Source organism: Cylas formicarius, unplaced genomic scaffold (genome assembly GCF_029955315.1).
Source record: "Cylas formicarius isolate icCylForm1 unplaced genomic scaffold, icCylForm1.1 PGA_scaffold_3__17_contigs__length_32017465, whole genome shotgun sequence".
Lineage (NCBI taxonomy): Eukaryota > Metazoa > Arthropoda > Insecta > Coleoptera > Brentidae > Cylas > Cylas formicarius.
This window is the reverse complement of record NW_026844326.1, coordinates 29413689-29437296: the sequence shown is the minus strand read 5'-3', so window position 1 is coordinate 29437296 and position 23608 is coordinate 29413689. Positions and strand designations below refer to the sequence as shown.

Here is a 23608-nt window from a genome sequence, read left to right as displayed (position 1 = left end):
AATTCTAAGATCTGAGTTTAACGTCCGCAGATATTCGGCGAACATACCTCCAGGTGGTTGGAGAAGGGATCACGAGGACGTGGTACTGAGACATGGAGAGCAAAGGCCCAGCATCGGTATATCGAGGATCCTGTCGAATACTCTGGACCACGTCCTAGACAATTCGGATAGAAGAATGTACGGGATGGGTTGGGTCGGGAGACTGTTCGGGTAAGTTTTATTCATGAGAAGAAGATAAGTAAAGATGAGTAATTTTTGTAGTAATGAGCAATATCGCGCGTTATGATTAACACTAAAATATAATTTTCTGGATGAGTTCCCTATACTAAGCGATAGGTGTGTACAGGGTATGCAAATGTCATTATATAATTTGGTCGTCATAAAAACCCTACTTGTGCCTAACTAAATCATAACCACAACCAAATTCAATGGTTAAACAATAAATGGATGTTTTAATGACGTTATATATCTTACAGGAAGTGAAATCTCGCTTATTTTATAACACCTTGGATCCGATCGGATTTTTTTTTGTTTGAATCGTTCGAAATTATTCAATTGTCTTCATTCATTCGAATGTACCCCAGACTAGGTCAATTAAATCGATGTTCACGCGGCAGTTTCAAATTCAATTCCTCGAAACAATTATTTAAATATTTTTATTTTTATAAACTTTTTTATTGTGTATTTAAAGATTTTTAGATTTGCAATTGTTTTTATTTCATTTGGTAATTTATTATACAATCTTAGGCACATGTAATAAGGACTCCTTTCAAATAAGGTTAAACGGCGAATAGGGTAGTTTACATTTAGGGTTCTGGTATTATATCTGTGAAATATCTGTAGTTCGAAGTCCTTTCGATAAAGCATAAACAGTAAAAATACCTTCAACCTTGAACACCCCTCTGCAGCTCCCACTAAATTGCATTTTTTTGACAGTGCGAAGAGTCCTCTTTTGAACATCGAAAATTTTCTGTAGTTAACCACTACCCCCCCCCCCCCCCATTACCTCATGCGCGACTGAAAGTTTGCAAAGTACATAATTTTAAAAGTTTCCTTATTAATTATAATTTGCAACGACTCTAATTCCATAACAAATTCGTCAATTTGTAAACCTAATAATTTAGTGCTATTTACAATACTAATATTTTCTTTACCTATCCCTATTCCTAATGGTATTTCAACTCTACATGATTTAGTTCTAAACATAATTAAATTTGTTTTCTCTTTGCTTAATATCAATTTATTTCCTAGAAACCAGTCATAAACCCTTGTAAAAATATCGTGGCTTTTATCACTAACCTCAGTGAGATTATTTCCACATACAAGCAGGTTGGTATCATCCGGATAGCATATTATGCTCTCTTCTTCTGACTGTGTTACGAAATACAAGTCGTTCACAAAAATGATAAATAAAATTGGACCTTGTACTTTGCCCAGACTATTTTCCTTAATATCCCAAAAATAACTACTGCCATTTTGGGTTATTCTTACTTGTTGTTTCCTTCCTATTAATTATGATTCAAACAATTTTAGAACATTACCTCTTACACCGTATAGATCCAATTTTTTGAGCAATAACTATAACACGCACCTAAAGCTATTCTTTCGCCCCCCAAGTGTTTTAAAATTGTTTTAATAAATTGAAATATAGCCCTTTATGTTGATTTATTAGCTACATTACCATGCTGCTAAGAGTCTTTTGCAAATAGCCATCTGAAATATTTTAGAAAACCCGGGCAAAAGGCTAATTTAAATATTGTTACGAAGTAACAATTATGGCTAACAATCTATAATGTTTCTCAAAATTTAACAATGCCATTATGCAAGCTCCACGATGAATACACGGTACATTCTTGGTTTTTATCAGTTTCAATTTCTATGATCCTGGTGGTTAACACTTTACAGCATTTATATTAAGTAATTAGTCAACATGCTGTAAGTAGCATTGTCCCTTCAGATATGTTACATTTTTTACAGATGATACAGAATACAGAATCTTAGGGCATATTTCGACAGAAGCAAACTAATTTTCGCGAACAGTTTACTTATCGTTACAAGAAAACCAAGAAACACGCTTAGGACGTAGATTATCTATGATAGATTCTTCTTCTTCTTTTGCTTCTATTGGTCAAGACTGCTGGTCATTTTTTCTTCATAAACTGGAAAGCTGCCATAATTAAAACGAACACTATTTCCCAAATTTATAGGCACTGCGCCTCTATCACTAAGATAACAAATATACAAAACACTATTTTACATTAACCGACACTAATTTCAATCGCTTTCTACATTTTATGGAACCTTTCTTGTGGTAGGTTATGTTCACAGGTTCACATTCTTCTTTGGTTCTAGCAAAAAATCGTTAAAAGTGAATCCGACCAGAGGCCCAGGAATCAATTGCCCAGTTCATCAGAAGTGTTGGTTACTGTCTTGTTTAAAAAGTGTTATTGTTAAGATGAAAGAAACAGAATACGATTTTACATACCCCTAGTTTAAAGTTCTACCAAAATTGTTATTTAACCACGATCATATCATTGTTGAAACAAAATAGATCTGATAGAGGTCCTAACTAAAATCAATCTGCCACTGCAACTGCCTTTCTAACAATAACACCATGTGGTGCTATCGCTCTTTAGAAAGACAAACTATATAGACATGCGCATAGCGACTAGAGGCGCATAATTTTTTAACTTAGTAGGGTCAGTACATTATTATCTAATATCTGTATGGGTCTACCAACCAGCCAAACCAACGATGCATATGTAACCGATGTTAGTTTGAATAATCTATAGCAGTAACGTCCTCTGTTTTCGTAGACGTACGTACCGACGTTCGGTGATAACCGACAGTGACGTAAGGCGCCAACTAGACGACATGGACGATCATCGGCCGTTGTTCACCTATTGGGTGACGACGGTCCAAGTGCTCGTCCTTCTCATATCGATCGCCTGCTATGGTTTCGGACCGTTCGGCGTTAACCTTCAGGCCAAATCGGGTCAGGTGCTCGTGACGAGCCTCAGCTTACAACAGGTCGACTACACGGAACCAGCCAATTTTTGGTTCGGTCCTCGGGCCGCTGACCTCATCCACTTGGGCGCCAAGTTCGCTCCGTGCATGAGAAACGACGACAAGATCACCCAGCAGATCGAGAAGATCAGGAAGAAAGAAAAGGAGACCGCCTGCTGCATCCGGAACGACGATTCCGGCTGCGTGCAGTCTTCGCAGGCCGATTGTTCGGTGAGTACTTTTTGATAGTGCGTTTGTCGCCACGCGGAGTCTACATTTGCCTTTTGTTTTATCGCTTACGTCAGTTGAGAGGACTGAGACCTATGGTATGTTGTCGTCGAACGTTGTTGGGCGTATCTCTAGCGAGCGGCGGTCTGATCACCACCTTTTAAAAATATAACCTCTAATATCAGTTTTGCACCGACAATTTCGTCATGAATTAATTTATGAAGTTGGTTGACCATCCAATATCACGAGTGTAATACACTAGTCCGATATTAAATTCTCGTCGCACAAATTCACCCAGTTCTTCAATTCGGTAATGCCATCTATGTAATATGAATCAAAAACAAAGGCTCTTCTTTTTCCTTCACTTCTATTGGCCAAGACTACTAGGATCATTCGGCCATTTTCTGAACTTTTTTTCATAACCTCAAAGGTACTTTAATTAGAAGGCATTGAACGAATCTATCACCCTCCGAAGGAAACGGATGCAACATTTGTGAACATTATTGAAATATCTTTTACCAATAGCAAAAAGGATATGCAAATGCAATTTAGTATAAATAAAGAGTAACTGCAAAGGTGGGCAGTATAATTTTATACATCAAAAAAAAAATCACTCGATTAATTTAGAAATAAAAGTTTCTCAAAAAAACACAATTTTTGGTTTTGCAAAGAATTAAAAGCTGTTCAGTACATTACATCTATTTAGAGCATATCAGTATACAAGATATTTTGTATATCTATTAGGCCAGAACAATTTTCAGTGAACTTCAGACTGACTTAACACTGACATAATGTTTTACAATGCGTAAAGTAAGTAACTGGATTTGCTCGGAAAATACTAGACTAACCCCACCAACAATATAATTATAATTAGACTCCTCAAACAGTAAAGTAAATTGGTTTAGTTGTAGAAATTCACTCTTAAAAGCATCCATCATATACCATTTTACAAAATTTTGGTACAAATAAGAAAATAGTTGACTGAGCTGTACAAAATTTGTGTTCATTTTTTCTATCTGGACTTTCACAAGAATCAATATTTTATCAATGCTTTCCTGTTCAGAGTCCCCTTAAAACACAATTTTAAGCCCCCTTTCTACCACCTTCCGATATAAGGCAGCAAAAAATTATAAACAAAAATAGTCCAACATAACCTCAAAATACCATATGTCGGTTGAACTATTAAATAACATTTTGACTGTTAACTGCAAATAAATTGACGAAGCTCCTTCCCAAAGTAAAGCCAGTGTATTTAGTCAGCAACTTCATGAAGAAATTCATTAATTATTTCATGATTTTATCGTCAGTGTAAAACTGCCTTAAAATAAAACCTCAGTGACATGCGTAGAGTATCGAGATTGGTGGGTTCAATGGCAGAGCATCAAACCGCCGCACACGCGAGTGAGCCACGTCCTGTTTATGTTGGATAAACGCGAGGTTACCTAATCATGGATACTGTATTGTAGAAAATAATATCCAAGTGGAAAAAGTGGACGTCGGGAGACGCGGGGCCCGGCGGGAGGATATCGGGCTCTGTTTGCGGTCTCGATCCTAAGTAAGTGGACATGTCAGATTTAAATAATTCTAAAACTAACCAAAATTGAAATTGTTTTGATTCAACCGTTATCACAGCACATTTAAAATGCTACTGTTTATTTGTGCGCAGGTACTGCGACGCTCCGGCCAGCGTCCACCCGTACGAGTGGCCCGACGACATCACCAAGTGGCCGATATGTCGCAAGGCGAGGCGAGAAAAAGGCAGCAGCAGGGACAAACCGGCAGAGCACATGGTCTGCGAGGTGATTGGCCACCCGTGTTGCATAGGAATCCACGGCCAGTGTCGCATCACGACGAGAGAGTACTGCGACTTCGTCCGGGGGACATTCCACGAGGAAGCGTCGCTGTGTTCGCAGGTCTGTGCCCATCCCATCACTCACGCATAAGTTTTATTTGAGAAAATTACATGGAATATAGTATACATTGCAATTAGGGACTTATGAGATTTCACCCTCCATAAAAGGTTCGATTCGGTCTGGGTTTCTTTCGTTATTTAAAGGAAAAACTTGTCTTCACCTCAATAGGAAATGCTCAATATTTTTTATGGTCGACCCCTTTTAATTTAAAAATAATGTTAGTGATCTAACAAATTCTTGAATTGTATCCATCCCACACATTGAAAAAAGGTTTTAGGACTCCCGCAGTGGCATGATCGCCAAACCGGATTAAATTGAATATTGTGCATGTTTGAAAAATCTAAAAGGAAACTATAAATGCCTCTGCCACAAAAATTTACCATCAAAGTACTTATTCAAATATGTAACAACTATAGAATACTATACAAGCTTATGGATTTTAATTCAAAATGCAAAAACATTCGTTTTCATTAATCTATGATATTATATTACTTTTAAGGACATAAAAAGTGAAAAAGGTACACTACAACAAATAGCAAAGAAAAACTAAAATCCATGACTTAATGACGGATTTGTTGACTCCAAAATTGGAACAGTCTAGTTTTCTAACAAAAGACAATTGAAGATTTCCGTTAATGGATGATGCATCAAATATAAACAAATGGAAATATTACACTGGCTTCGAATTTGGCAGGGTTCATTTTTTAATATTTGAAAATAGAAATATTGATACCACAGTATCAAGTTGGAGGTAGGAGTAAAAAACAAAACTATTTTTTTAATGAGAAGAGAATTCTATTTTTAAAAATCTAAATTTACACATTCAAAATCAATGAAACTATTTTTGTCCCACATGTTTCTTGCTCACATTGGATCATTGGGCAACTTCGGCAGCTCCCATTTCAACAAAAACAAACAAACAAACAAACAAAATCCTACTTAATCATAATAAATATTTTGAAACATACTTGTCCCTCATTTTTTTCTAAATCATAACCCACTATATTTGTTATTTTCGTAACTTATCGTTTTGCTACTTATAACTGCGCCTACACTTCAAACTTTAGTAACGGGAGTGTTATTTCGTCGTAGATAGCGTTGACTAAGGAATAAGGTAAAACGACAGACAGTATATCGTCGGTATACAAGAGAAAGTGACCAAGTCCGATATTAACAGCTATTGATATTTGAAGATTTATGAACAAATATAAAATTCAATTATTTCTTGTAAGTTTATTTTGGTTAGTTTAGTGGGAAACTAATAATAACCTTCCATTCTTAAATATTCTTATGAATAGAATAGAATGCACACGGACCAATACCTTAATACATGGTCACATCACCATCCGGAACAAAAATCATCGGTTATCAATTCTCTTGTTTACAGAGCCATAAAAATATCTCAGCCCGAGGCACTGAACCCAGAATTAAAACACCTTACCTCTGCTCTTCTCTCTAATAATTTCCACATTAAAGATATTAAACGTTCCATCAAAAAACACCCTTCACCACAACCTTCCAATAGCAATGAGGCCGAAAGCAATCCTACACTTGCCACTGTAGTCCTTTCTTACATTTAAAACATCACTGACCACATATCAAAAGTTCTAAAGAAGTATAACGTCAAAACCAGATGTTACCAGTTGTCCAAAAATCTCTCAACATCTTCGGTCCGTCCATTTGAGATGCCAGGAGTTTACAGCATTCCATGCCAAAGAATACATTGGAGAAACCAGACGAAAAATATCAACTAGACTCAAAGAACACGAAAGAGATTTACGACTAAGACAAATGAACTCATCAGCTGTTGCCGAACACACTCATGAAACTGGACATAAAATTTTATTCGATAAAACTAAAATTCTTGCATGTAATCACTTCTTCTACCAACGAAAAATCCGAGAGTCTGCAGAAATCTATAAACAAACTAACAAACTTAACCGCGACTCAAGTCTCTACCTGTCACCAATATGGGAATAAGTCATCCGAGACGGTGTTTACGCCTTACATTTGCTCTACTCTCTAATAATTTCCGCATTAGAGATATTAAGCGTTTCACCCACCCCACACTTGCCACTGTTGTTATTCCTTACATTCAAAACATCACTTTGCCAATCTCTCAACATCTTTCTTCTATAGACAACAATAACAACCTTAACGGCGACTTAATGTCATGTCACCTCCGTTAGCTCCGCCCCCTCAAACAATATATAAGCAGAGTAAAATACAAACCAGTTTTAGTCAAGCTCTGAAGAAGCCAACAGGATGATTGGCGAAACGTCAGCAATTTCGAGTCAGCAATACTTCTTCATTGCTTTGTGTCTTATGGAATTATTACATGATACTCATTAGGAATAACTCCAGTTCGGCAAAATTTAACTCAGTCATCCTTTTTGTTTTTGGATATTCGCAATCGTTTTGAGTAGCACTTTTTGAAATATGATTCTTTCGGCGTACTACTGGATCTACCCTTTACTTTTGCTCTTACATTTAGAACTTTGTCTTCTTCATCGTAATTGTATCTGAACAATATCAAATTTTTTGTTCCTTTTTCATATCGGAGTTGTTTGACCTTCAGCCATTTTACTCTTTGACCACTTTCATCTCGAATAGCATTTTTTAATGTTGATTTCCTGAGTTCTTTAAGATTGATAAAGTCATTGTACGTCAGCTGGTGAACATTATACGCACTTCGCACTTGAAATTTCATTTTTTCCTCTCTTGGATTGTGCTACTGTCGTAATTGTTGTCCAGTCATTTAAGCAAAAGACAGTGTAAAGGGTTGGGGAAAGTGGTTGTAAATCACCCTCAAAACTTAAACGGGAAAGGGCGGCAAGAAAACGGTAGGACATACAACACCCGAAACGGTTAATCACCCGCCTTGATGGTTTCCCACGTCGTCGTCTGCCCGGCCGGGTCTTCTTAGTGGTATTGTCTGGAGGGTGGTAAGGACCACAACACAGCGCGAAAATAAAATAATAAATATAAATAATAAAAGGTCAACTCAAAGGAAAAAAAATATAAAATTACCGAAAAATGTTATTTAATCCTTAACAAACAGGGATATACCTTTTGGCTCGTTCTATTGCACTATACATCGAACGTACGATGACTTCTTCTAAGAAGTTATGTGTTATAATTCCTATAGGTGAAACTTGAACGATAAATAAAAAAAAGGCAGTCATGTATTCGGAGTTTCGAAGCAATGGTATCAGGAGAACTTGGTCATTTTTACTTTTTACAAAACTTCTGGATTCCCCCTGCGTCGATTTTTGCTGAAACTGGCTCGTATTTTACCCTGTACCTGCTTATATATTGTTTGAGGGGGGCGGTAATGAGGTAATGAAATTGGTGACAGGTAGAGCGTAGGTTTTCTGTAAACACAATGACCCAATGTTAGGTCTGATTTTCTATTGACAAGAATATCTAAGAATGGAAGGTCATTATTAGTTTCCAACTCAATGGTAAAACGTATGTTAAGTGTCTAAGAAAATCTACTAGGGTTTCTTGACGATGAGGCCAAATAACAAAAGTATTATCGACGTACCGTTTCCATAATTTTGGTATTAGATGAAAGGTGTAGAGAGCTTTCTTCTCAAAGGCTTCCATAAATATATTCGCGATGACTGGTGATAGAGAGAACCCATAGCTGTTCCCCACGTTTGTTTGAAAAGAAAAATATATTCCCGATAAGTATTTTTCAATTAAGGTGAGTAGGTTTGGTTCCAGATTCTCGGATTTTAATATATCGAAAATGATGTCGAGAGTTTCAGGAATAGGAACTTTGGTAAAGATGGTTTCTACGTCGAAACTAATTAGAACATCTTGTTTATCTAATATAATACTTTTTAATTGTTCAATGAAGTGAAAGGAATTAAGGACGAAACTGTCAGTTTTCCCTGTAAGGGGTTTTAATAAGGAATCTAGATATTTTGCTAGAGAATATGTTGGCGAACCAATGGTGCTGACAATAGGTCGACGGGGTAATCCTGGTTTGTGAATCTTTGGGAGTCTGTAGAGACGAGGAATTTTAGAGTCGTGAGATTTTTTCACGGAGCCTGACAGAGAAGAAGCCTTAATAACAGATTTAAGGTTGCGATTCATAGATGGCCTAGGATCTCTTTTAAGTTGACGATATGATCCGTCTGTAAGAATATCTTGAATCTTTTCCTGATATTCATGACTACCGTAGCATTTCCTTTATCTCCTTTTAGGATCACGATGTCTGGATTGGATTTTAGAGATTTTAGCGCGATTCGTTGATTTTTTAAGGATTTTTGCGGTTTCAAATCAAATCTCATTGGCTGCTGAAGATGGCAATTTGTTTAGGATAGACTGACTGAAATGATTTCCTCTTTTGGGATAATACGTGGCGCAAGGACGAAGTTGGAACCTTTTGGTCATTTTCTCTTGTAATTTTATTTTACATTAAACAATTGCAAAAAATCTACTTACAAAATATATAATGTTTTGAACATTTTACTGTTACAAATTGAATTCTAGAAAATTTGCTCTTGTATACCGACGATAACATAAAGTGCAGGGGTTCTTGAAACTTTATACTTGCGTTCCCGAATTGGCCGTATCTCAAATGTCAATTTGGAAAAAAAAAATCTTTTTCCCAGGTGTCGTGCTTGAACGACGTCTGCGGCATGATCCCGTTCTACCTGCCCGACGTGCCTGACCAATTCTACCGCCTGTGGACGTCCCTGTTTTTGCACGCGGGCGTTTTGCAGCTGCTCATCACCGTCCTGGTCCAGCATTTCCTGATGCGCGACTTGGAGAAACTGACCGGCTCTTTACGTATCGCCATTATTTATATAGGTTCGGGCGTGGCAGGCAATTTGGCCAGCGCTATATTCGTCCCCTATCGGGCAGACGTAAGTCGCAACGCGGGGGCGTTTTCTCAACGATGAAATTCACTTTTGTTCGCTTTTCAGGTGGGTCCTGCGGGTTCCCAATTCGGCCTGCTCGCCTGCCTCGTGGTGGAGGTGCTGAACGCGCGTCCCATGCTCAAACACCCGAACCAGGCGCTGTGCAAATTGCTCGCCGTCACCGCCGCACTCTTCGTCGTCGGTCTGCTGCCGTGGGTCGATAATTTCGCACACCTCTTCGGGTTCGCTTTCGGGTTCCTTCTCTCGTACGCCCTACTCCCGTTCGTCTCGTTCGGCCCTTATGACCGTCACAAGAAGGTATTCCTCATATGGGTGTGTCTGATCGCGGCCGGCACCCTGTTCGTCTGTCTCGTCCTCCTCTTTTACATCATACCCGTGTACGATTGCAGGGTGTGCTCGTACTTCAATTGTTTACCGTTGACGAGGGACTTTTGCGCGTCCCAGAACATAAATTTCAAGCGCGAGGAGCCGGTGGTATGACGAAAAAGAATACGGTTCGTAACCGTGTATTTAATCGTTGTCTCCCCGCCCCCACCTCCCGTCGTTTCACGCGACACGGTGCCCGCCCACCGCGCTCTACCGACTGACTTTTAGCACACGCACACGGGGTCGCGCTTCGAAAACGTATTAATTTTTCGTCGCCGGCGCATCCGCCACAAGTTCACCCGTCTCTTGCCTTCGATGTAAAAGACCGTCGCTTTACTGATATTTATAATTTAATCGGAAACGCCTATGCGCCAGCCGTACTTACGCCCGGCGCATCCGCCAAAATAACATCATTCGGATATCGTCGTAAAGCCGACCCCGTACGCTTTCCATATTTTTTTCACGACGGGAGAAGAAAGACCCCCCCCCCAAACGTTAACCTGGGACACACACTCCACGCGCCGTTCTTGTATAGTTATGTGATAAATTCCTCGATAGTGTACTTTAATATAGGACAACTGTGCTATCTATCGTAATCTACCATTGTGGAAGGACGTTGAAACCATGTGATAAAAATTAAGATATCCCCGAAGTAAAGATCTTAATATTATATATACGCGTAATATGGATTTATTTCCCGACGTCACGTCGCAGTAATGGAGGTTATACTCTCGTTTTTCATTCGCAACGAAACATTCGGGCCCGCAGCCTTGGTTGCCGACGTGAAGCGCTTGTTTTTCGAAAAATATAATATGATAAAATGTGCTCTCCCTCCCTGACCCCGCCCCCACAACATTACATTACCGATTTTAGCTTTAATATAAACTGTACATGTCTGTGGCATACTTCATCACAGATAATTCGCACTTTGTTCACCGTCAGCGCTGGGGTGCCCAACGCCTTAACCATTTTCGATAGGCAGTATGTTGGGTTGTCGTTTCGTATGATATTATAACAATGCACAATTTTTATATCAATACCGATATCAAATTACATAATTACAAGTACTCGAGGAAAGCCGAGACCGCCATGACAGTCGACGGCACGGTCGCCCTTTTTTGTGTTGAGGTATGCTCCCCAAAAAATGAATATAAAAAATCATGTAAATGTTTATTCCATTGTCTTGTTTGGGTGTTCTAAAGGACATAAATTATTGAAAAAATATTTTCATTATTATAAACAGTGTATAATAAAAATAGATATGGATGAACTATAAAAAATATGTATATACTAGTGCAGTAAGTATGAGTACCTTCTTTGATTTAGGTGTGAAATGTGAACTTAATTTTTGTAAAAATTACAAATGAATTATACTCCTTACACTAACGGCACGATGTGTTTTACTTTATTTTCTATCAGTTCTCCCCCCCCCACCCCCCCCTTATCCATGCGCCATTAAAAGCCCATACACTATCGTTATGGACATTAAGAGTTAATGGAACTGCAATTCTAAAATCTACTAAAAATTTAAACCCAACGCATCCGCCAGAAGATATATTTGCTTAATATATGTAATAAATAGCGTTACGGGATTGCTTTCTACCATACATTACGCCGACTTAAGACGAAAACAAAACTGCAACTGCAGAATAGTGGTTTAAAGACCTTGGTATCCAGTTATTAGAATGGCCAGCAGTTAGTCCAGATCTAAATCCGATAGACCACGTCTAGGGGATATTAACAAGGAAATTATATGATCAGGGAAAGCCAAAAATAAATAATTTTAATGAACTCAGTCTGTGATCTAATGTGAACTAATGCACTTAAGGAGTTAATTACAAGTTATAAAAAAATAAAGGTGGTTTGAAGAAACATCAAGGCAATAAATAATAAATAAATATGAACAGTGAGTTCATAATTTTTCGCAGTACAAATCTATAGGTACTTTTTACAAAACTTCTGGATTCCTCCTGCGTCGGTTTTTGCTGACGTTTCGCCAATCATCCTGTTGGCTTCTTCAGAGCTTGACTGAAACTATTTCAGCTCTGAAGAAGCCAACAGGAACGAACAGGCGAAACGTCGGCAAGTTCGGCTCAGCAAAAACCGACGCAGGAAGAATCCAGAAGTTTTGTAAAAAGTATTACAGCAGCCTGTGGAAATTTTTAACTAATAACTAATATATTGACACTTTGAACTATCTTAAGAAATATTCAATTGGTTTTAAAGGAAACCTTTAACTAAGTATGAGTATATCCTTTTTATATATATCCAGTGGGGTTCCTACAGCGTCTGCCGCATCCCACATTTCGACCGCCATTTATCTTTATTCCTCCATTCTTCTTCTTTAATTGCTCTGTCCTTCTTTATATTTCTTATACCATCGTTCCACGAAGTCATAGGTCTTCCTTTTTTCCTTCTGTTTTTGGGGGTATGTTTTAGTGCTCTTTTTGGCCAACTCTCGTCGTTCATTCTCTGTACGTGCCCATACCATATAAGTTGTCCAGTTTCTGTTCGGTCAGTGTATTCTCCCTGTTCCTCTTCGTATTTCTTCATCCCTGACGTGTTCTACTCTCGACACTTGGCATACTCTTCTCAAGAAATCCATTTCTACTGTGTCGATAACTTTCTTGTCGTTCTTCGTCATTTGCCAGCATTCTGCGCCGTACGTTAAGATGGGTTCCACAACTGCTTCATATATTCTAATTTTCGCACCTCTTTTAATACCGTTGGACCACAACAAGGTATTAAGCGCTTGAGTTGCTCTTCTCCCCTGCTGAATGTCTGTTTTTGAATTACCTTCTTCCGTTATGACACTTCCCAAGTACTTATAATTTGTAGCTCTTTTTATTTTTCTAATATACAGTGTGTCCAAGATAAGGATGCACAGCATGGGGATCTCGGAAACTATAAGAGATACAGTGTCGGTTAAATTAGACAAAAGTTGCGCATTTTAATACCGAACAAGATCCCGTTTTACAAATTTGAAAATTCCAAGCCGTTCCGGAAATATCCGAGAAAAACCGAAATATTGCGATTTCGTTTTTATTATTTTTTAAAGCTATTTGAAAAGATATGAAAAAACGGAAAACACTTTTCCATTGGCACTTTTTAATCTCTCCAAATTGACGTTAACAAATTTTCATTACAGCGTTTCGATTCCATGGAACCACCATCAACTTTGATTTTTCTTATGGGACGGAAAAAAAGTACACACAGTATTAGGTTGTGCTTTTCATTGCGAATTCAACGATGTACGATACAATACGGTTACTTATGTTTTTATCCAGAAAAATGGCTTTTTAATACATTTCTAGTATTTTATTGTAGTAGGCCATGAGATCCGAACGATGAAAGGCAAAAGAAAATGGTTGACAAGTTCGAGTTAATGTGTTTATTTATTTACTAACTCTAACTGTTCATTTAACATAACAACTAAATCCAACAAGTTAATGAAAAACAAATTCTATAACAAATGTTCGAATAAATGACCTCCATTTTCTAGGCATAAGTACGCCCGTCTCACGGTAGACTCCAAAACACGACTTAACATTTCAGGAGTAATTTTATTAAACGCTGCTCGTACTGATTGACGTAATTGTTCCTCGTTGTCAAAACATTCTTTGAATACCTCATTTTTTATGTAGCCCCATAAGAAAAAGTCCAAGGGAGTTAAGTCCGGGGACCTTGGAGGCCAAGGTGTTTCACTGTAAGTCCCAATGTATTTTCCATCAAACCGTTCAGTTAAATATTGGCGAACTTCTCTGGAGTTATGGGCTGGGGCACCATCTTGTTGGAACCAGCAGCCTTGCACAGCGCCTAGCGGTAAATCATCTAAGGCATCTTCTAAATCGTGCCTCAAGATGTCAAGGTACCGCTCGGAAATTAAGGAATTATTATAGAAAATAGGGCCTATAATCTTGCTACCAAAAATCCCACACCAAATATTAAACCCAAAGCGAACTTGATGTCTGGATAGTCTATTAACACGTGGATTTTGTTGCGACCAATAGTGTGTATTGCGCCTGTTATAAATACCGTTATTGGTCACCATACTTTCATCAGACCAAATCACTTTATATGGAAAATTAAAACTCTCATCACACATCCTGGTATACCACTCACAAAAATGTCTACGTCGTTCGTCGTCACCCGGTTTTAATCCTTGACATATTCTGAATTTGTAAGGCTTAAATTCATTTTTCCTTAAAATAAACTGAGCTGTAGATTTAGCTACCCCATTCTGGTCTTTAATTTCTCTGGTAGAAGTTTGTGGATTTTCGATAACAGATTGTAGAACAATGTATTGGTTTTCTTCATTGGAAGGTTTTTGTCGGGATAATGCAGGCTTCTTAAATGATCCATATTCTTTCAGATTAAATAACAAACGCCGAAAAATACTCTTGTCAGGTTGTCTCCGCTCTGGGCATTTGTTAGAATACATACGCTCGGCTTCCACACAATTTCTTTGGCATCAGATGTAGCAAAACAGCATATCACATTTTTCTTCGTTTGTAAAATTACCTCCCTCCATTGTAGAACAAAATAAATTAGAAAAAGACAACAACAATAAAAATACAAAAACAATAACTAAAGGAATAAACTTATGATCGACTGATAACAAAGACAAATAACATTAATGTGTCATTGAAATTGACAGGATGTCATTTTGTCATGGCCTACTCCATTTAAATGCTAAAATGTATTAAAAATCCATTTTTCTGGATAAAAACATAAGTAACCATATTGTATCGTACATCGTTGAATTCGCAATGAAAAGCACAACCTAATACTGTGTGTACTATTTTTCCGTCCCATAAGAAAAATCAAAGTTGATGGTGGTTCCATGGAATCGAAACGCTGTAATGAAAATTTGTTAACGTCAATTTGGAGAGATTAAAAAGTGCCAATGGAAAAGTGTTTTCCGTTTTTTCATATCTTTTCAAATAGCTTTAAAAAATAATAAAAACGAAATCGCAATATTTCGGTTTTTCTCGGATATTTCCGGAACGGCTTGGAATTTTCAAATTTGTAAAACGGGATCTTGTTCGGTATCAAAATGCGCAACTTTTGTCTAATTAAACCGACACTGTATCTCTTATAGTTTCCGAGATCCCCATGCTGTGCATCCTTATCTTGGACACACTGTATAGTTCAGGATCTTCATCTTCGGGTTTTCCCCCTACTTTCATATATTCAGTCTTCTGCATATTCATGTTCAGTCCCCAATTCTTATAGTGTTCTTTCAGTTTTCTCAGCATGTAATCTGCGTCGTCTTCGTCGCAAGCTATAATCACTTGATCGTCTGCAAAAAAGAGGCTCGTCAAATATTTGTCATCTAAATTTACCCCCATACTTGCTATTTTTTCCCTTCACTCTCTTAGGGCTGCCTGAATATATATTTTGAATAGAGTAGGGAACATGTTACCGCCTTGTTTTAATCCTTTGTTCACTGAAAAACGGTTCGATCTATGTACTCCCGTCTTGATTACACTCGTCGCATCTTTATATATACATATACATTGTTGAGTCCGGTTGTCATTAATACTTCAAACATTTTTTTTAAGGTTACCGTGTCATGCTTTTTCAAGATCTATAAATACTAAATGGGTAGTTAAGTTGTGGGCTCTACGTTTTTCCATTAGTTGTCGCAAGACAAATATATTATCTATACAGGATCTTCCCGTTCGAAAACCGCTTTGTTCTTCTATTTCTTGGAAGTTGTCTTCTATTCTTCTTTTGAGTATTCGACCGTACAACCTTCCCATTGAGCTAATAACCGTTATGCCTCTGTAATTATGACACAAATTTTTATCTCCCTTTTTATATACAGAGCTAATATATCCTAAATTCCAGTCCTCGGGTATTTGATCTCCGCGTATACATTTATTGAATAGTTCTTCTAATAGTTCTAGTAATATATGGGCATGTCTCCGGGTCCAGCGGCTTTTTTATTTTTCGATTCCTTTAGGGCTCTTTTAATTTCTGTTATTGTGATTTTATGTACACGATGTTCATGTCTATACCGTCCATTTGGAATTCGGCCTATTTTCAGTTAGTAGCGTTTTATAATACGTTCGCCATGTTTCTACCCCAATTACGTTTAATTTACTAGTCTCCTTTGTAATTTTCCTTAGATTCTTTATTATTTTCCATGCTTCCGATACTGTTGTGCCGCCCATGAATCTACCTACTTCTTCGCATGTCTTTTCCCAGCGCTCATTTTTGCTTCTTTCAACTAGTCTTTTTGATTCTTTATTTAGTTCTGCATATATCTCTCTATCTTCATCCCTTTTAGTGTTTAGCCAGTGGTGATATGCCTTCTTCTTCTCTTTAATTACATCCTCCACTTGTTTTGTCCACCATTCTGGGTTGTTAAGCCTTTTCCTTTTGCGGCCCAAGGCTTCTTCTGCTGCCTCGTGTATATCTCTTTTTATGTCGTTGTATAGTTTTGGTTAGTCTGTCTGTTCCTTTCTTACTCGTTGTAGCTAACCTTAGTTTGTATAAAAATTTAACCTTAGTTTGTATAAAAATTGTGTAGAAAACTGTCTAAGTTATATCTTCGTTCGACTTGTGTGTTATTATTTTTTTTCCCTCCATCCTCTGTTTTTATGTTGTTTTTTCTTCTGTAATTTACTACTAGTCTTGTTACCACTAAGTGACGATCTGAGCCGCATTCTAAACCCCGATATACCCTTACGTCCAGATTATTTATTCTAGATTTTTGTTTCATAATTATTGAGCAAAGCCCTCTAGTAGGTTGTGTCCATGTGAACCTGTGGATGTTTTTATGAGGAAAGAAGCCATTCATAATCTTCAACGACATTCCCTGGCAAAGCTCAATTAAGCGTTGTCCATTGGAATTAGTTACTTGTTCGCCATATCTGCCAACTGTTGTATCGCCCTCCTTGCTGCCTGTACGTGCATTTAGATCTCCCATAATAACTATTTCATTATCTTCCTTGATGTTCATTAATGTATCGTTAAGTTTTTCATAAAATTCGTTTTTATTTTGTGCGCCGGCATCTTCACTAGGGGCATTTACTGCGATGATGATAATGTAATGTCCATTTATTTGTAATTCTAACTTTAGTATTTGTTCATCTATTTCTTCCCATGCCTTAATACGTTTCTTGAGATTCTTGTGTACTACGATAGATACCCCTCTTCTAGCTCTATCATGTTTTTCCACTCCACTGTAGAAGTGAATATAATTTACCCATTTTCTTTGTTTCTGTTAAGGTACAGACATCCATTCCTTTCTTTTGCAGTTCTTGGAAGACTTCTGTATATTTTGTTCTTAGACCTTGTATGTTCCATGCATGTTAATGTCCTTTTTCTTTGCAATCTTCGAGGCAAGTTGGCGAAATTTTTGGCTATAGTTTTTTTTCCGGGGAATATCGCCCCAACCCTCCTCCTTTATCCGGGCTTGGGACCGCCAGTAACTACTGATGAGCTACTCAATTCACCCACCGGCAGCCCCAGGCGGACTATACTTTTTAACAGGTATTAATTCGTTCCCATTTGCCAGTATAGGTATACTTTATTCACCACAATCGATGACATATCACAAAAAGTTAGAGTCGCAAGGACGATCCCCCTCCCACCCAATTAAAACACCCCGCTGTATGGCAAATTTATTGCGTGCGGCTAATTGACAGAAACGAACAAAAAAAAAAAAACGAAAACAACATCGTCCTCGGCCTACATAAAAAAATAAACAAACAACGAAAACAAAACTAAACCTACTGGGCGGGCGGGGCAGTTTCATAGAAAATAGAAAAACAAAACTCCATGGGCGCGGTAAGCGGCAAGACACCTAATTTAAGACGCGCTCATTCCTTCTTCTCGCCTTCCTTATCTTTCTTCTTCTTTTTCTTCTTCTCCTTCTCGGCTTTATGTTCGACCACGCCCCCTTCACGCGGGCACGACTCACCGTCATTGACGACTCCTTCCTCATTTCCCGTAGGACGGACTTCCCCACTGTCCTCGGTTGCCACCTCTAACCTATCCGAGGTCTCTGCGCTCTGCGCGACTTCTTCGACCGCCTGCTTCTCTTGGGCGTGGCTCGCCGGCTCCGCCTCCTTGGCGGCCTTACTCTCCAACACCCCGATGGCCTTCTCGATACACTTGACCGCTTCCTTCCGCGCGCTCCTTATACTGTCCTGACCCTGGGTGTCGATGTCGTCGAGCTTCAGTAGGTTACGCGTCAGCATCTCGTCCAAATACAAGTAGTTCTTGTCCTTGTAAGCGCCGTCGAACAGCTCCACCTGCCGGAGCAATTCGGAGACGTCCTTTTGGATCGCCCGGATTTGATCTATGGGCGAAGGAGGCTGCGGTTTCGGCGACGGCGCGCTAGGCTGCTCCGGTTGAGGGGGCGCGTCTTGTTGCTGCTGCTGCTGCGCGGGCTCGTCTTCCGGGAAACCCGGCTTTCTGTCGAACGCCGACTGAGGACGCCATTTTGGCTCGCGCACGAACTGGGTAAACTGCTCGGGTCGCTGTCCGAATATCGTCTCCGGCTGGGCAGGACGATCGGTGAATATCCTTTCGGGAGGCGGTCCAGACGTCGACGACGACGTCACGTTTTTGGGCACTATCGGCACGTCCCGCCCTGAAATCCGACGCGGAGCTTCGCCCTCGTCGCTTCGCCCCTCCCCGTATAACTTACCTTCCACGTGGATAGGTATTACCCGCTCGGTACTCGTGTGGGGCCTCGACCCGTTACCGTCCTGCATGTCCGGCTCTCTCCCCACCGGGATATCGATCGAAGTGACGAACCGTTGGGCGCTCGAAGGGGGCGGGGCGGAGTAGGAGCGCTGTTGCCGATCATCCGCCGCGTCGCGCGCGCTTGCCAAGTCGCACGTGTTGCTCTGCTGGATGTTTTTCGGCCGATCTGAAACGCCAACTTACAGTTTCGCGCCAGCGAGGGGGGCAAGGGCCACGCCCACTTCTCGGTCGGTCAGTAGCAGGCGCCGCCTCTGCGAGTAGTTCGGGGTCAGTTTGAGTGCACCGATCGACCTTGGTCGGTGGAGGGGGCGAGGAGTACTGTGGTCTGTGCCGAGTCTCGTCTTCCTCGTCGAACGGGAACCCGAATCGCTCGAATCGGGTACCGAAAGGCCTCTCCGGACGTCTCCTGGGGAACCGGAAGTGTTCGCTCAACTCGGGATGTCGTTGAGTAATGTCGTCGAGGTGAGTTTGGAGGTTATCGTCATCTCTACCGAACGGGAACCCGGTCTAAAAAGAAAAACGCGCGATGTAACGACGAATAGCGGCGAACAAGCGACACCCAAAGATTAGTCCCAACACCAACAACCGGTTAATGAGCAAAACACAGGATACTCACTAAAAACCGTTGCGTAGCGTGCTGAAGCAGGCACCAAGTAGTGTTAATCAGATTCCTGCGAACCAAATACAAGTGTAAAATGTACTCTTCGCGCTCGCTTCGAGTACTCGACAGACTACAGAGAGCTATCGCGATTTGTTAATGTAATGACGATGCTGAAATTGCACCAATCGGACCAAGATAACGGATATTAAATCCGCGCAAATCCACTTATCGTACGGTTTATTTTAACCTAGTACCAAGAGCGGTCGCCACTGGCAAATATCCAACCTTCGGTAAAGTTTATTCTCGGGAAAACACAAAACTCGATAACCTCAAAAAACAGGTAAACTGCACACCGCACACAAGCAATATTTAATGTAGTTTCATGGCACTACTTACGGGAAAAATCAGCATCGTCAACAAAATATCGCAAAAACAAAGCCATTAATTAAAAAACCGTAGGGTTAATAGTTTCAACCGCCATGCCCGAGGACCACTTACGAATGCTGATCTGGAAAACGGCATTTTCGTCTGGGCGAAAAAAACCAGACACGCTTGAAAATATTTAACACTTGTAACACTCGACAAAATTGCTAATATTTTCTCGCTGGCACGTACTGCAGCAATTTTTCTTCGAACATCATCTGGAACAATCTAACAAGCGACGACCTACGTCGCGATTCCGCGAAACTTGAGTCGGCGTTGCCAGGTGAGACGAATATCTGAAAGTATCGCTTTGATTATATTACGCAATGTGGCAGAAAGAAGGTTGGGCTTGACAGGTTTTAAGCTCAGCCGCAATGAAAGTGGACTTAATGAGAAAGCTGGGACGCTTTAAAGTTCGATTACAATTCGCGTTTCAATCCGCTAAATAGAAGAAAACAGGGTTGCCAAAATCCCCACCGCCCTCGAGGCACTTCGAACCATAGATAACATATATTTCCGTTTTTCTTTTAACAGCATCTTATTCTATGAGTCCTTTAAATTTTGTTCGAAAAAAACGTTTAAATCCTTTTTACAGTCAAAATGGTTACCGTACGCTGCGAGATTTGCTGTTTTCGCTTACGAATGAAAAGGAGTTTAATTTTTCATTATATTACTCAGCATTCAAAGATCCAATTAGCGAGACAACTAATTAAAGTTTGCGCGTCGCCGGTATTTCGCAAACGGTCGAAATTTAGGCGAGGCAGCAGGCCATGTTTACCGAAATTAAAAAATCAGATTTGTTCGAACGAAATCGTAACTAGGGACGACAAAAGCAGCGTCGACTTGGATTTCTCGTTTGACGAGACTTCTTGGGAGTCGAAGGAGAATCAATCTGTGCCCAACTGTCTCAAAAACGTTTCAACAAGACTTGATGTAGAAGATAAAGCGAATGTAAATATGAAACCTGTATCTACCTCACCGTCTGCATCTTCGGAGAGCAGCGGCATGAAAGCAGTACCTAACAAAAGGAAAATAAAAAAGAAGAAGCCTGTAAAATGTAGGGGCAAACACTACCAAATTATCACCAAGCGGAAGGAAAGATTGGATGAGAAAAATGGCAAATTTTACATTTGCAATGGGCGAGATATCAATATTGTAGCGTCAGACACTGAATCTGCTTCTGAAACCGGACAGGTGTTTTTTATCGCTCCTTGCTTGGACGCGGTAGTTTTTTGCAACAAATGCGGAAACGGTTACAACTCCAAATCTGCTCTCGACAAACATATGAAAATCCACGAGACGCAGTGCCGGTAAGTACAGTTTTATGCGACGTTCCCAGTTGCAAAGCTTCAAACTTGTCCAGGGTGTGCAACGAATTCTTCCCTAACGAACAGTCTTTTAAAGAGCACATCCAGAATCACATTTTCAAAGCGTACGTGTGCCACGCGTGCAATTTTGAGTTTCCCACGAGAGAAATGCTCCGGAAGCACTTTGAGTGCCACGTCGAGGAGTCGCTGCTGGAAACGGTGCTGGATATGGAAGAGGAGTACGTCATAAGCCGAACAAGGCTCATCGATCCAAGTTACAGGGTCAGCATCGACAACATTATGCGTTTTTTGAAGGATTTATAAAAAAGGGTACCTGATTCTTGGTACCATCGCCCAGATGTTTACGGCTGTTCTATTGTTAATGCGTTGAGTTATATTAGGAAGTCGTAGATTTGATCTCTTGCTTATGTCTCCCGTTAAATAACATTTTTTAGGATTGACCGAATAGGTTAAATTTGTTACCATAGATAATTGCGATTGGTTAGTTCTCCTCTTCTCTTTTTGCGTTGCCTATAGGGAAACTGCAATCAATTCACATGTTAGTTTTTGATTTTTGTTTTATAATTTCGCACAGTTTAGGTTGTTATTAATGTTACATTGTTATCATTTTGGGGTTGTTTTTGGCACTAACCGTCGATACAAATTGGATGCCGTTGGATGTCCGCCATGGGAATTACGTTTTAGGTTAAAAGAGCATATTAAAGAATTGTTTTCGTTAACTTTGAATTTATTATGTACAGTTTATAATTTTTTAAAATTTATCGACGGAGGCTTCGCTACGTAATAAAATTGTTTGACGTTACACATAACGCAAGAATCGTAAACCTAATAGGATTGCCTAATCCGCCAAACCTGTCCGCAAGTGCAATGCGAAAACTCTCGCTGGTCGTGACGTAGGTGAAGTCCTGTATCGGCGCGTTAACTATGTAAATGCATGGAAATAATCTGAAACTGACTCGAGTTTTGATGGACTTTTGAGTATTTTGAGTACCTAATATAGCATTTTGTTTGGATAATCACTCGTTATTTTCATTTAATGTCAACATTAAATCGTGTTAGTACTTATTTAATAATTATTGGGAAGTAGCGTAGGGTAGGGTAAAAATGATACTATTGCAACCAATTTTGGCTTATATGTATTATCTCGAAATACATATATTAATTAAATATAGTTACACATAAATTTATAAAACTAGCGAACACAACGATTTACTTGTAAAACTTTGTGTTTTATGGCATTCTACCATTTTAAATATAGAAAAATCAACAAATACTTATAAACTAGAAATCCCTACTTTTGGATATATTAAAGAACATATTCAAAAACAAAAAATACATTAGGCATACATAACCACTATTTATAGGTGGTAGGTAAATAATAATATGTATTTATATGTACCCTCGTATGTACATAATATAAAAAATACATATTACTACATATTCTTAAATCTTTATTTTACAATTTTACCATACTTTCTAATTTTTTTCTGCGGGTATCATCTTGCAAAGATTTTCTTTTTAGACTAACGTTATGTTTTGCTTTTAAATTTCTGAAGTTCATACGAATTATCGTTCTCAGCTTACAAAAATCTCTAACTATCCAACAAATCCATATACTTAGCTTTATAATTGATTATTTAGGGTTCGGAGATGAGTTCTTGCCGGGGTGCTGGCATGGGATCTGGAAATAGATTTTTCTCTGGAATTTCACTTGTGGCATTCGACATTGTTTCTAAAAGCTCAGACAATACCTGATGAGCTGCTTTTTTCGCATTTTTGGAATAAAGTCTTTTTGATCTAGATCTAGATGGTTGGTAGCTTCTGGTTAAATAATAATAGGGTGGGAACAGCAGTTTTTTTAGAATAACTCTTTCGTAAGTCAAATGAACTAGGCAGACATAGCTTTTATCTGAATTAAGTTTGTCCTCTCTTCTACATTGAACTATCCACTCGTTCCGAATAGTGCGGGATACTAGATCTTTCCCTTTTCCCGAGAACTTGCTTTTTCATTAAAATAGTTGCACCCATACATGGCACATTTCGTTCCAGGCATACCTAACTATTTTTTGATGTAACTTATCCCACTAAAAAAGGTAAAAGAAATGTATTTCTTACCTTTACCTA

At 39.1% G+C, this 23608-nt stretch overlaps 3 protein-coding genes across 6 annotated transcripts in view; 2 read left to right on the top strand and 1 right to left on the bottom strand.

The window, feature by feature from the left end:
• LOC132699125 (inactive rhomboid protein 1) overlaps window positions 1-11818 on the top strand; it is a 51667-nt gene extending 39849 nt beyond the window's left edge. For 2 of the 3 annotated variants that reach the window (XM_060665645.1, XM_060665643.1), the window contains 7 exons: window positions 31-210; window positions 2817-3237; window positions 3312-3332; window positions 4701-4789; window positions 4901-5147; window positions 9773-10027; window positions 10088-11818. In XM_060665645.1, the coding sequence (XP_060521628.1) occupies window positions 31-210; window positions 2817-3237; window positions 3312-3332; window positions 4701-4789; window positions 4901-5147; window positions 9773-10027; window positions 10088-10522 (1648 nt within the window). In that variant the 3' untranslated portion in view covers window positions 10523-11818. The remainder of the gene's footprint in view (window positions 1-30; window positions 211-2816; window positions 3238-3311; window positions 3333-4700; window positions 4790-4900; window positions 5148-9772; window positions 10028-10087) is intronic. The other variant, XM_060665644.1, reaches the window with a different exon arrangement.
• A 6198-nt stretch (window positions 11819-18016) lies between these two features.
• On the bottom strand, window positions 18017-22150 carry LOC132699833 (BAG domain-containing protein Samui-like). 2 transcript variants are annotated; one of them, XM_060666753.1, is made up of 5 exons: window positions 21798-22150; window positions 20232-20452; window positions 19354-19639; window positions 19074-19298; window positions 18017-19016 (listed from the first exon to the last, which is right to left on the bottom strand). In XM_060666753.1, the coding sequence occupies exons 2-5, from the start codon at window positions 20253-20255 to the stop codon at window positions 18241-18243; spliced, it is 1311 nt and encodes a 436-aa protein (XP_060522736.1). In that variant the 5' UTR covers window positions 20256-20452; window positions 21798-22150; the 3' UTR covers window positions 18017-18240. The 2 variants fall into 2 exon arrangements, with proteins under 2 accessions (XP_060522736.1, XP_060522735.1); XM_060666752.1 differs by lacking the exon at window positions 20232-20452 and adding an exon at window positions 19749-19803.
• Window positions 20589-21788, top strand: LOC132699834 (zinc finger protein 502-like). The gene is made up of 2 exons (XM_060666754.1): window positions 20589-21466; window positions 21520-21788. The coding sequence occupies exons 1-2, from the start codon at window positions 20757-20759 to the stop codon at window positions 21785-21787; spliced, it is 978 nt and encodes a 325-aa protein (XP_060522737.1). The 5' UTR covers window positions 20589-20756; the 3' UTR covers window position 21788.
• Window positions 22151-23608: the final 1458 nt, after the last annotated feature.